The sequence below is a fragment of the Dermacentor albipictus genome, chromosome 1, assembly GCF_038994185.2.
Source record: "Dermacentor albipictus isolate Rhodes 1998 colony chromosome 1, USDA_Dalb.pri_finalv2, whole genome shotgun sequence".
Taxonomy (NCBI): Eukaryota; Metazoa; Arthropoda; class Arachnida; order Ixodida; family Ixodidae; genus Dermacentor; species Dermacentor albipictus.
Window position 1 is genome coordinate 262,150,265 of NC_091821.1, and position 14,669 is coordinate 262,164,933.

Here is a 14,669-nt window from a genome sequence, read left to right on the forward strand (position 1 = left end):
AACGGCACCCGGTTTGAAATTTCAGCTCTTTCTACAGCGTGTAGCGATGTAATACTTAGCAGACACGATCGTTAGCGCATTGTACACACGGTGCTTGTCAGCTCAAAATGGCCAGACTTGGTGAGGGACCCCTTAAAGAAAGTTATCTAGACCTAATTCAATGCTTTTGAAATCCATGATGTTGTGAGCTGGTGCGGGAAATTTAAAGGAGATGTCCCCACTAATTTATAATTTTTGTGTCTTATGCCTGATGAAGCATCCTTTGATGTTTGCAAAGAATTTTAGCAAGAACGGAGCTACAGTAAGCGCAATATTCTTTTTTCTACGTTTGTATGCGTTCCGTAATGGCTGATGTAAGCTTCACTGCGATACAGATATGTATTGTGAGATCATACAGCACATGAAAATAAAAGTAATACCGGCCTTAGGACCTGAGACTATGATAAAGTGGGTTGCGCAGTACAGAATCTCAGGCGCTATCCATGGATTGGGGCTGCCAGAGTATGCTGGGAGGTGTTCACACACAAGATCAGCTGACTGTGATTCTCAATTTTCCAAACAACACACTGTGTGCACTTCACCACACTGCAGAAAGGTGATGCTGCAAAGCGATATAGACCCCTCGTCACGACACCTCCTTTATTCAACTCTTGTTGTTGTTGCCTGTGGAACATTTCACTGGGTACACAGCACATTCGCCTGCCACCTTCTTTTTCTGTGGGCAACTCTGGCAATTTTTCGATTTCCACTGATCTCAATAAAATTTTGAATATACATTCTCTTTTGCACTCTGATTATCTATGCCAAGCAATATGATTGCAAGTAAATTAGTTTTCTTGGAAATCAATTTTAAAGATTGGTCGCATTCCCGACTCGACTTTTTACTGGCCACCCTGTGCTTGTGACGTGACAGACTACACCACCACTGTTGCTGAAATTGTTGCTAAAATCGCCACTGTCTACTTCAGAAAATCTGTAAAAGATCCCTGTGTTGTCAGCAGACATCATCAGCTTCACTTTGGCGTTAGCGCCACATGTACTGCGTGTTTAGCATGCGTTCTGAGTGTTTACATTACGGTAGCGTAGGATCTGATGTCATCGACTTATCATGACATCACATGAAGCAGCTACCAGTTTCAGTTTTGGTGTCTCATTTATTGGTTATTTTAAATTATTGATGAATTTTTAAGCAAATTAAACCACCCTACCGGTGACAGGTCTGTCAATGCCATTTGAAAATGACAATATCCTAATTTGGTAAAAAAAAAAAAACGCTGGAATTGTCCTTTAAGGAAGTAAAATAATTGCAAAATGCTTGACACTAGCAGCTTGCAACTGACAACTACAAAAGACAATTCAAAACTTTGAGAGAAAAAAAAAGGAAAAAAGAAAAAAAAACATTTTGCACAACGCATGTACATTTGTATTGGCATGAGCTGCCCGGCGCACCCTCTTGCCAAAAGGCGCCACCAGGGGAAAGTGTGGTACTGCATGTTTCTGAAAAGAGGGTGTCTGAATGGTCTCTCCAAGAGAGACACTGGTTGGCGCCTTTTCTCCTTCGCCGCTGCTCCATGCAGGGTGGGGACATTCTTTGAAGGGGTACTTGCCGCCTCGACCAGTCTTTCCTGACCACCGCCACTATTGTGGATCTCACTTTTCAAGGCGACATGAGAGGAAGCATCTGTGACTGCTTGGTGGCTCCTTTTTTAGGTGAAATGATTGGCTGCTGCGTGCCCATGTGCACGAACAATTCCAGAAATGGTTTGGAAACTTTACTATTTTCCGACAAAACCAAAGAGAAAGCTGCTGTGGATTGTGAAGATTAGGCGAGACCTTGCTGTCATGTTGACAAAAAGTAAACAAGAGTGCAGATGCTTTTATATAAAAAGGAAGCTCAAAAATGCAAGAGGTCTACAACAGTAGCAACATGGTAATTACTCTATTTCACATTCTACCCTCCTAGAGGTCTGCAAGAAGTTCTTTCTTCCCTCTCAATGGTCGTGCAAAAAAAAGAACACAAGATTCATTTATGTGGACGCAGTTTCACACTCACTGTCAGCTTAAACTTAAGAGAAAAAAAGCGATCTGATAGTAAACCTTGATTCTCCCTCCATCAGATTTGTCAGAGCTACAAGGGTACACACCATAGGTGGTGAAAGAAAGCAGGTTTAAACCTTGCAAAAATGGTCCCAAGCACACAAGAAGCAAAACTATACCGAGCGGCTGACAAGCCACACGGCCACCAAGGAGAGTGATAAGTTGCGGTCATAGGAGACAGCGTGCAATAACTAAATTAATGTAGTTTGAGTCTGCAAACAGCCTACGAACACACACATATGTATTCTGACCACTCTATTTTGTGCAAAATGCCTTTGGTTGCAAAAAACGAATGCTATATGCATGCGTCGGCAGTGCATTCCATAGGGAGTGAGATATGTAATGGCAGACGCAGTAGTAGATGACTTGGTTGGCCCCACCCTGTACAGAACGGCGGCGAGAGGGAGACCATTCAGGCACCCTAGTGAAAAGGTCCATTGTCATCCACCTGATGTGTACAATAATTCAACCTTGCTCTGCAGCCTACTACTACTGGCTAGCCTACTGGTAGAGCAATTGCCCTGGAAAGATGTTGGGTTCTGGGTTTGATCCCTGGATCAGGATGAACTTTTCTCCAGTTGTGAAGCTTTCTTTCTGAGAAACCTGCATAGTTTTCCCTCGTGGCTTACCCTTGTAGCTTCTTGCTATAGTTGGGCGGATGACAATCATTCATGAATCCTCCTGCACCCTGCGGGCTTCCACAGAACTTATTTGCCTAATTCTAGTTCTAGTTCCTCTGAACTTTTGCGGCAGTAGAAAAGCCACTGGCTTAACTAAATGTCTGGTGCATCAGTGGTTTTACTCAGACTGTTGGATATACTTTTTTCCTCTAACCCTACCCTTGAAATTGAACACAATTTTTTGAAGGATTTATCAGTTTATGCAGCAGGTAAGAATAATCAAGCAACACTGATAACAAGTACAGCACTAAAAGCGTGCCCTGTGTACCAAGACATCTGCCATAAAAGGATCATTACATTTTTTAACCCTTTCCTCGCATGAGTTTGTGATACACAGTTTACAGACAAAAAAGTCAAAGCCAATAAACAGCAAAGACTTCCGCACAGGCAAGCTGGCAAATGCATGTGTTGCTGAGCAGAGAGTGGGCCCACTAGTCACCTTGAGCTCCAGGAGGCTGTGCTCCGACTGCAGCTGGACGCTCTTGGTGGTAAGGCGCTCTGTGAACTCCAGCAGCTCTCCCTCTTTAAGATGGCAGGCCTCCATGTCAGCCTGCATCTCGGCAGCTGACTGCCGCAGTCGCTCTACTTCCTGCTGCGAAGTGACCACTTTCTCTCGCTCCCTGAACAGAAGCCCACCCAAAGTGTGCTCAAAGAGACAGTTCAGCACTAAAACACACAATCAGTAAGACAGGTGAGCAAGTAATGCATGAAAAATTCAATAAGTGCCTCCCGCTTCAGCAAAGAATTTAACAGAGAAACAGACACCTTCACCCGCCGTGGTGGCTTAATACCTATGGTGTTCCCTGCTGAGCATGAGTTTGTAGGTTTGATACCCAGCTGCGGTGGCCGCATTTTCATGGGGGAAAAATGCAAAAAATGCTCGTGTATTGTGCACTGGGTGCAGAACCCCATGTGGTCAAAATTAATCTGGAGTCCCCACTATGGCATGCCTCATATCCATATTGTGGTTTTGGAACATAAAACACAGGAATAACTTTTTTTTTATGACACCTGCGGTTGGAGTTAGCCTTTACAGATTCGTACTCCTTCCGCATTAGAATGATTGGCTCCTCCAATGCAACCCCTGCAACTCTGAAAAAACCATCAACCACCTCCTCTGCCAAAGCACCACAATGGCGCCCAAGGAATTTTGCAGCCTCGACCTTCGAGCTTGTTGATAACAACTCATCCTTGGAGCAGCATACAGGAGATAAAGGACGGAAAGAGAGTGTTGTTTTGTCTTCTATGTTTCTGTTCCTCGTCTTTCGCACTCTGCTCAACTTAAAGACTACAAGGAATGACAACAATATACTGTCAACCACGTTTTACTTTGAATCTCATCATTACGACCCCTTGTTCCCTCATAAAAAAATTCAAAGCAACAAAAGTTCACAATATTGAACTTTTTTGCCATCCGATAAAAGAACATAAAAATTTTGTGAGGTCCGCAGCTCCTTTTATGCTTTAATCTGCAATGAGTTGAGCTCATCAATGGCTGTGATTAGGGTTCTGCATTTCGAGAGCTTATTTGGGGCAAAATTAGACGGTGTTCTGTTGGGATTTTATAAAATAGTATTTTATAAGAGGCTTTTTCCTTATGACGCAATGCAACAAGGAAATTTTGGCCTTTTTAACATTGAAAGCATATTTAGCGCCAGCAAACAAGGACGTAAGGGAGACGACAACACAATGCGCTAACGTCCTTGTCCAATGCGCTAACGTAATGTCCTTGTCGGACTAACGTCCGACAACGCTCCCTTACGTCCTTGTTTGCTGGCGCTAAATATGCTTTCAATTTACCAACACGCCCAACAAATGGCAATGCTACAATTTTTAACATTATTTACCTTTTAGTTAGCCCATAGCCAATAACAGCCTTGGTTACAAGAAAAAGCAGCACATCCAGAGAAATGTTTTTTTTTTCTTTTAGTAACTTACAGTCAGCATTTATGGTAGCAGAACAGTTTGTCACTTTTAAAGGGTCCCTGAAATGGTTTGGACTAATTTTACAGACACGTAAGGTACAGGTACAGTAAAACATTCATGTCACAAATTAAGTGGAGCATACCATATTATGAGAGCTATAAATGATTACAAGTTACCCTCCTCCCTAGCCATGCTTTTTCTCCTCAACTCGATCGCCAAGCGACTCGGGCTAAGCTCTGCCCTCACTGGCTCTGCATCATGATGTGACGTCGTGCCGTCTACTTCCGGTGTCAGCATGCGAAGCCACTCCAACCTCTCCGTTATTCGCCTGATCGTTAATCCCCAGTGAGAGCTATCAAAGTAGCCTGTGTTAAGGGAGTTTTGTTGCAGCGCTGTGCGGGTCTGGCATTCCGATAAACAAAGGCGTGCTGGGTGTTTTGATGGATAGTCAGAGGCGTAAACTAAAGTCCATTCATACTACTACCACTATGAACTATGAAGGGGCTTTCATGTAAACGTGAGAGGACTGCACATTGCAGACACCTGGTGGTGCAGAGTTTAACCAGTCAAATTTGCTGTAGCCAAGTTTTAAAAAAAATTCACCGATGTTTACGATACTCCATAATGCGACGTGTTTTCATTTCCCAATATATTAACTGGCATGGACGATCTGCCTCGTGCGGCACGTTGTAAATGGAGCTAAGTGTGGTGCATGGTTGACATGTGAGCGTGATTCACAGCCATCGCTGCAGACAGATCTCCGCTCACGCAGTGCTGTTTCCATATATGGTATCAGTGGTGTCATCGGTGAACAGACGCCGCGTGCTACTCTGGCACCATCTCGTAGCCATCGCTGCCGCAGAGCCCATCTTGCGCGGCACTACGCCTTTCTTTTTACGCTTTCGTCATATCCTTCTCCTCTGCTTTCTACCTCACGGTTCAGTTGCACCCTCCTGCTCCACTTTCCTCCTCGCACTCTCTTCGCTATCACTGTATTTCATCCACCGCTGCACTCTGCATTTGCTCTTTCATCCTTCGCTATGATGGTTCACTCAGTTAAGCTGATGGCCGACGCCAATGGAGGCCAACACTTAATGCAGGAACAGGTACCTAAGGGCTAACATTTTAAACATTTAAAAATGACAACATGTTCGTGATTATGCTACTGCTGAAAATTAACACAGGCAGCAAAGTAGAATACACTTGGATACTGCTATATTAGCTAGTTAGGGAGGGTTTATCATGTGAAACGCAACTATTTGAGTTCACAACTGAATTGCACTTCAACCTGGACAAAAACCTGCAGAATGACTGCATGTTTCTAGATTTTTTTAAAAGTCTTTGATCACGTAGCTCACTGCTGACTAATTTCTAAACTATCTTCTTTGTGCATAGATTCACTAATGCTATCTTGGATCTGTAACTTTCTTACCAATCAGCAGCAGTTTACCGTTGCAAAAATTTTTTCTCCCCACTCTCTTACGTTTTCTCTGGTGTGCCGCAGAGCAATGTCCTCGGTCCACTACATTTTCTTATATATATTAACGACTTACCGAATAACCTATCTTACGTCACCCACATATCAGAAAACATATTAGAACATATCAGTTCGCTGGGATATTAACATATCCCAGTGAACATGTCATTTTTGCTGACTACTGTATAATTTACCGGGTGATTACTAGTACCAGAGTCCTTCCATGTTTTTCTGGTCACGAAACTCCGCCGTCACGCTATGGGAGAGGTTCATATGCTGCCCAAAGGTGCCGCGACGTGGTGCCACTGTGCCACAGAGGGCATCGTTCGCGTACAGAAATGCGTGCGCAGTGTGAGGCGAGCTGACTGATCGGGTGCGTTCTGTGCATGTGCTGTGCTATTTTTCGAGTGTTGGGCTGTTCGGTTGAAGTGGTGGGGTGGGACAACGATGCCGAACACGTGTTGCGTGCCTGGGTGCCGTTCCGGCAACAAGGGCACGACCGAAAAGGTGTCGTTGTTCTGTTAACCTAATAACAAGGAGCAGTGCGAGAAATGGAAGCGGGCCATACCGCGGCAGGAAAGTGGCGGTTTTAATTTCGAATCGAAGTATACACGTGTGTGCGCGAAACACTTTGACGCCTCGGACATCGTCACAGCAAAGGGGCGAGCTTCATGTCCAGCAGGGGGTGGTAGGAAACCAACCAGTTGAAGCGGTACCAGTTAAAGGGATGCAGTAGGTATCACGATTATCGTGTAAAGGTGACCACTTACAAAAAATTGCAATGCTGATGATGAAGGAGAATAAGGGTGTTGTGAGATCTGATCAGGGCATTGATGACAAAACACATTTGCTTTATGCTTTGTTGCAACCTCAATTTGTGTTATACCAGGATAGAGTAGTTCACAGCAATAGCGCCCTTACCCCGACCATCTATGAAAGGTATAGCATTAGAATTCCTTTAAATGCAAGTGTTAAAACAAAATAATATGCATTGTTTTATTTTCGATTGTCCTTTAGTCTTGGCTATTGATGGGCTACAATTCTTCAATTGCACGTACTTTTAAGTCTATAAACTGCTATGAGTAAGAAGGTTATTAGCACATTGTTAGCTACATTTGTATTGTGATTTGCTGAGCAAGTTTTGTGTGCATGTTTAAGTAACAGCTGAAGAAGTAGAAAGGTGGTATCTCTAACAAGCCATTTAAAAAAAAAATGCTGTATTTGTGATGTGGCTACTTGTGTTCGTTTGAGAGTTCTTTAGCCGTGTGTTATCAAATGCTTATGCTTTACACTTTCTTCTTTATAGAAACAATCGACGATGAATTCTGTACTTATTGCCATTCGTTTGCTGGTGTTTGTTTCCTGCCTCCCAATGCATACCTCTCACGTTTGATCTTATTTCTTTATGCGTATTATGTCATGCTATTAACAAACTTCTTGCATTGTGAATGGTGGACCATTTATGACCGGACGCCTCTGTGCTATCTGTATTTCGCTCCGCTTATTTTACATGATAAATAAATGATCGTGCTTGTATTTTGTTTTTGCACCAACACATTTTATTTCTTTTCTTAATCGAATTATAAAGTTTTTTTTTTTCATTTTTCGACCATGATAAGAATATCAGGACCGGTGATTGCAACATTTTAACATACTGTAAATAGTTGCGAATTAAGAACCAAAATACCTAGTCTCGTCGTTTCTGCGTCGAAACCACGAGCAGCGTGAATAAGTGCTGGGCTTACTGACGCTTCTAAACGACTGCTTGCTAAGGCAATTGCCTAATTACAGCTAGTTTCAACTGTGCAGGTCCTAACACTTCAGGTTCGCCTTAATCCGTTGTTAAAAGCCGCACCGAAGAAATTTAGTAGCGAAGTTCGTCTTGCATTAATTCTACCTAAATCTTATTCAGAAATGGCATCGCTTTGCAAGAAATCTTAAGCGCATGGAGCAGCTCAGTTCCCTTTTCTTTGTCATTAAGTAGTCTACGGTAGCAGCCCTTTGTAATAGCAATTTCATTCTTTTGATCTTGTTATAAGATACTGCCCACAGAGTCCTTCTCTGCCACAGTTTAACAGAAACTGAACAGCTGTGCTCGGTGAACAATCTGGCGCTATGCGCAACGAAGAATTGGCGCTTACTCATCTGGTAATAAGTGGGACCACTGGCGTTTTGTTGCGAATGCGCGGTGTTTAATTTAAGGCAAATATTAAAAAGCGGAGCCCGCCGAAGCGTTGAGGCGAACGGTGATGACGAAGAAATCCGGACCGAGACTGCCCGGCCGTGTACAGCGGACGCACTTCGACGGGGGCGAAATGCAAAACACCCGTTTATTTAAATTTAGGTGCATTTTAAAGGATCCCAGATGGTCAAAACTAATCCCGAGTCCCCCACTACGGCGTGCCTCATAATCGTATCGTGGTTCTGGCTCTTAAAATTCCAGATCTTTCTTTTTTTTCGGTCTGAGACCGCCACAAGCTCCATGTTATGAGCGGCTTTTTTTTTCGTCCCGTGCGCTCATACCATCGCAGAAGACACGCTCAGGCAGTAATTTAATTATATTCAATGTTAAAAATTGTTACGTGAGAGTAAAGCGATAGTTGAGGAAGTTGAGAAAGCTAGAATACCGAGGCTGCCCCACACACAACCACAGCGGTAGCAGCGTTCGCATGCCCTCTCATGCACGGTTGCACCTCTAGCGGCGGGCGCTGGTGCTATATGAAACTGAGGCGGCAGTTTCGTGACCAGAAAAAACATGGAAGGACTCTGCTAGTACTGATGACTACGTAAAAATTCAAAATGCTCTTGACCTTATTAGCAGTTGGTGTAGCACGTGGATAATGTCGCTTAATCCAAATAAATGTAATGTCTTTCCCTAGCAAACATTTCCATTCAAACTTTTCGTACTACATTAATAACAAAGCTGTGTCTATAGTTACTTCTTTCAAATATCTAGGTGCAACCCTGACATCAAACCTTTTCTGGACTATGTATATCAACATCTGCGGAAACGCCTCTCTGTTTTTTGGCTATTCATGCCGAAACCTGTGTAAGACGCTGACTAATGTATGCACATTAGCATATTTAACATTTGTGTGCCATAACTAGAATCTGTTTCTTCGGTATGGTCCCCTCACTACATTTATTTGACCACTACCCTAGAATCAGTTCGATTCATCTCACAAAATTGCAACTACAACACAAGCATAACGCAAATTAGAAACTATTTATCAATTCCTTTTTTGAACACTTGTTATGATGTAGCATGTTTATCGCTGTTTCACAAGTACGTTGACAGACCAAGGCCATCACCAATAACTCTGCAAGTCTCTCCTTCACCTCACGATGATTTCATAATTATCTTTCTTTCACGTGCATCTATGGTAAAACAGACACTTTTAACTCATCTGTGCTTCCACGTGTCATTCACTTGTGGAACGACCTTCCCGATATCATGGTAGCAGAAGCTAACTAAGAAAGATTCCATCACAACATAAACACACATTTTTTACTTTAATTAACTTCTTGTCTGCATTTCCAGTCTTTTTTTGCTCTGAGGATTTTAGACTTTGTGTAAACTGGATCCTTCATTGTATCATTATTAACAAAGTGTTCTTATGATTTGTATAATTGTATGCTCCTTATAGTAGGTAAAATTTTGAAGCTCCCCTTACCCAATGCCCATTCTTAGGGCCTGTAAGGTATTTTGAATAAATGAATAAATTAATAAATTGAATAAAGGGGCAGGTGGAAACTTAGGGGAGCAGTGCCACTGCGATCGGTAGTTATGCTCATTTTTGAAACTTAATAATAAATTACATGCTATATGCAGAGAGCTTAAATGCATCACCTAATGATCAGAAGGACCTGCCCTAGTGACTCAGTACAGTAAAACCTCATTAATTTGGATTTCGCGAAAGTGAAAAAAAAAATGCCAAAATTAACTGAATGTCAAATTGTCGAGGGCATCAAAGAAAGAACAAGCAAATGCATACTACACTAATGCATACTAATAAGTGATAGGTAGGGTAAAGTGCAGTGATCATAGGTTAGTAAGGGCTAGGATTCACCTCAATTTGAAGAGAGAAAGAGCAAAATTGGTCAAGAAGAAAAAGGTCAACCTAGAGGCAGTAAGGGTAAAAGCAGACAAATTCAGGCTGGTACTTGCAAACAAATATGCAGCTTTAGAACAGAGAGATGATGATGACACAGAGCTAATGAATGAAACGGTAACTAGGTTGGCTTTAGCGGCAGCAATTGAAGTGGGAGGCGAGGCACCAAGGCTATCAGTAGGCAAGCTCTCCCAATTAACAAAGGACCTAATAAAGAAACGACAAAAAATGAAAGTGTCCAACTCAAGAGATAAGATTGAATTCGCGGAACTGTCAAAACTGATCAACAAGGCGAAAATAAGTGATATTCGAAACTATAACGTGACAAAGACTGACGAAGCCGTACAAAATGGACGCAGCCTGAAATCAGTGAGAAAGATACTTGGCATAGGACAAACCAAGATGTACGCACTGAAAGATAAGCAGGGTAATATGATCAGCAATCTCGAAGAAGTAGTAAAAGCAGCGGAAGAATTCTATACTGACCTGTAGAGTACCCAAAGGAGTCAGGATACCTCAATTAGAAACAGTCACGAACAGGATACAGAAACTTCTCCTATAACTAGCAGTGAAGTCAGAAGGGCCTTACAAGACATGAAACGAGGAAGAGCGGCAGGAGAAGATGGAATAACAGTTGATTTAATCAAAGATGGAGGAGACATAATGCTTGGAAAACTGGCAGAGTTTTATACAAAGTGTCTATCGACTGCAAGGGTCCCAGAAAACTGGAAAAATGCAAATATTATACTAATCCACAAAAAGGGAGACGTTAAAGAATTGAAAAATTATAGGCTCATTAGCTTACTTCCAGTATTATATAATATATTCACTGAAATAATTTCCAATAGAATAAGGGCAACACTTCAGTCAACCAAGGGAACAGGCTAGCTTCAGGAAGGATCACAGGATTACATCCATGTCATCAATCAGGTAATCGAGAAATCTGCGGAGCACAATCAGCTTCTCTATATGGCTTTCATAGATTACGAAAAGGCATTTGATTCAGTAGAAAAACTAACAGTCATAGCGGCATTACATAATCAAGGAGTACAGAACGCTTACGTAAATACCTTGGAGAATATCTACAGAGGTTCTACAGCTACCTTAATTCTGCATAAGAAAAGCAGGAAGATACCTATAAAGAAAGGGATCAGACAGGGAGACACAATCTCTCCAATGCTATTCCCCGTGTGCTTGGAAGAGGTATTCAAGCTATTAAACTGGGAAGGGAGACAGGGAGACATAATCTCTTCAATGCTATTCACCGTGTGCTTGGAAGAAGTATTCAAGCTATTAAACTGGGTAAAGATCGATGGCGAATACCTCAGCAACCTTCGGTTTGCCAATGACATTGTTCTATTCAGCAACAATGCACACAAGCTAAAACAAATGATTGAGGACCTTAACAGAGAGAGTGTAAGAGTGAGGTTGAAGATTAATATGCAGAAGACAAAGATAATGATAAATAGCCGGGCAAAGGAAGAAGAGTTCAGGATCGCCAGTCGGCCTCTAGAGTCTGTGAAGGAGCATGTTTACTTAGGTCAATTAATCACAGGGAACCCTGATGATGAGAAGGAAATTCACAGAAGAATAAAAAGTGGTTGGATCGCATACGGCAGACATTGTCAGCTCCAGACTGGAAGCTTACCATCATCATTGAAAAGGGATGTGTAGAATCAGTGCATTTTACCAGTGCTGACATATGGGGCAGAAAGTTGGAGACTGATGAAGAAGCTAGAGAACAAGTTAAGGACCGTGCAAAGAGCGATGTAACGAAGAATGCTAGACATAACGTTAGGAAACAGGAATATAGCGGTTTGGATCAGAGAGCAAACGGGTACAGACGATATTCTAATTGACATCAAGAGAAAAAAATGGAGCTGGGCAGGTCATGTAATGCGCCGGTTACATAACCGTTGGACCATTAGGGTTACAGAATGGGTACCAAGAGAAAGGAAACGCAATCGAGGATGACAGAAGACTAGGTGGAGCGATGAAATTAGGAAATTCACGGGCGCTAGTTGGAATCGGTTGGCACAGGACAGGGGTAACTGGAGATCGCAGGGAGAGGCCTTCGTCCTGCAGTAGACATAGAACAGGATGATGATGATGATGATACTACACTAACACACTTTTATTTACTGAATTAATCAGCAAATCCTGTTTATATTTTGCACAAAAGCAGTGCAGAAGCTGGGATTCTCATCTAAGACTGATTAGCGCTCACAGCAGCGAACGCTTCGCGACTTCCTTCACAGCACGTGTCTTCATCTGAGATGCTGTTCACAACCGCGTGCACATCCTGATTATTTTTTCGCCAGGTCGCCACCCACCATGATGTAGACAGTTCTCTTCATCCTCGACAGCTTTGCACTGACTGAAACCTACTATTTGCTGCAACCACTGCGGACGAAAGTGCGGTCGCTATCAAGTGATCATGGATGGTGACTATGGAGTGTTGAAGGCATGCGGTTGACATGCACACTGAGTCAAGGCGAAACTACCGTTTACCATAACCACTGCGGACGAAACTGCGGCCGCTATCGATGTGATCATGTATGACAACTACGCAGTCGTGAAGGCATTTGGACAATGCAGTGCTAGTGCGGCGGTAAACGCAAGACGAAAGGCTTTAAAGGCACTAATAGGCATGATGCATTCTGGTGTAGCTGTGATTGATGTACGATTTCCACTGATGACTATGGTGATGCAAACTCCACCACTTCATTTTAGTGAATGCTAACACCGTTTTTGCTCTTTTGCGTCCCACATTTGCGGCGCTCTACACTCGCCCAGCTCTGAGAGTCGTCCAAATCGATGTGTGGCTAAATATGTCTGAATCAAAGAGTTTCATTGCAATAAATAATGCATAAGCCTCCTGGGACCAGAGGATGAGACCGAATTATCCGATTTTCCGAATTAACGTGGGGCGGATTAACGAGGTTTCAGTGTATGTTTGTACAAAATCATCAAAATCGTTTCAGGGTCCCTTTAAGCCCAGACCACATGTACGCTCGCCAACGTGTACAAGCTTGCATCTACGTGTCTACGTGTGTTGGCGGACGGCGTGCGACAGCTTGTGCGCATCAAAGCATGCGCGAGCGCAGACATCTGCACCAGTCAGATAAGGACACTCAGGCTGGCTCGCATTGCCATGTGCCTGGAGCCATGTCACCCAGAGGTCAGAGAGCGCGGTTGTCTGAGTGTCACGGCACCCTGCGGCAGCCGGGGAATGTACGCAGCTATACGCATGGCTGGGGTGGACTATGCGTGCATGCTCTTTCGAAGCGCACATGTGTTCCAGTCCAGCTTTCTCCTGCACTTGATGGATAGTAGCCAAATCCAGACTGTGCATTTTGAAGCACGAAGTTATGTGTGTCAAGGCGTCTTGGCAGTTGTGAGTGTGTGCTGGTGCACATCCCTTGTTGATGCTAATCGCCATTCCTCACGAGATGCAGCAGGCACAGCGGCACCTAGGAGTGAACTAGCACATGCTGACAAGCATAAGTGTGGTTTGGTGCTTTTAGTTTATACCTCCCACACTCTCAATGACAAGGATAACAGCCAATCGTGAGCAAGGAGCTTGCAATATATATGTTACAGTAGGTGCTGCTGAAGCTGCAGGGTGCGTTTGGCTTGCTTCATTACATTGGCTAAGCAAACTAGCATCACAGAAAATAGAAGTGGATGAGAAGACATCTGCACAGAAAGTACCTGGCCACAGAGCTTTTCCTCGTGCAATGTCTTTCCTGAGTGCACACAGAAGGCGATGGGTGGACCGTTGTTTCTGCATTCTCACAAACTATTTTAATGCATACAAATTCAGGCTCCTGCATGTACATGTTCCTCCACAACAGATCTTGTCACATGGTTTCAATCTGACTTCATGGTGCAGAGTCAAGGCACTACCGAGTCTATGTCATACAGCACAGCACTGATAAGACGCAATACCAAGTTTCATATAAAACTACTGATCAGCAAGCTGTTGCTGCAACTTGTTTATTCCAACATTCTTTTTTTTACCATCACAGATATAAATACAGTGTAAGTACGCTATCTATGAAAATGGAATGCACAATAACTGCACTGAATGTTGGCATGGTCACCGATAATATGACAGTGTCAACCAAACCCACGCATGCTACTGACTAGTGGCTGGCTGCAGTTCATATCAATGCCAATAAAGTTGCGAGCAATCTCCTTGCATAAATAACTTACAGCTTTAAACTTTGGCGGAATGGTGCATTTAGAAACTTGTATGATGTGCCATAAAACATAAGTACAAAAATGAAATTCCCTGCTGCTTGAGAGAAAGCAGCTGCTTGAGAGAAAAAGCATCGGAGTGTTGCCCAAATGGAAGGTTTCCAGTCAACTGCT

At 43.1% G+C, this 14,669-nt stretch overlaps 1 protein-coding gene across 6 annotated transcripts in view; it reads right to left on the reverse strand.

The window, feature by feature from the left end:
• LOC135902878 (coiled-coil domain-containing protein 186-like) overlaps nucleotides 1–14,669 on the reverse strand; it is a 143,413-nt gene that overhangs the window by 83,793 nt on the left and 44,951 nt on the right. For all 6 annotated transcript variants that reach the window (XM_065433162.1, XM_065433164.1, XM_065433159.1 and 3 more), the window contains one exon: nucleotides 3,217–3,397. In XM_065433162.1, coding sequence (XP_065289234.1) covers nucleotides 3,217–3,397 — 181 coding nt within the window. The remainder of the gene's footprint in view (nucleotides 1–3,216; nucleotides 3,398–14,669) is intronic.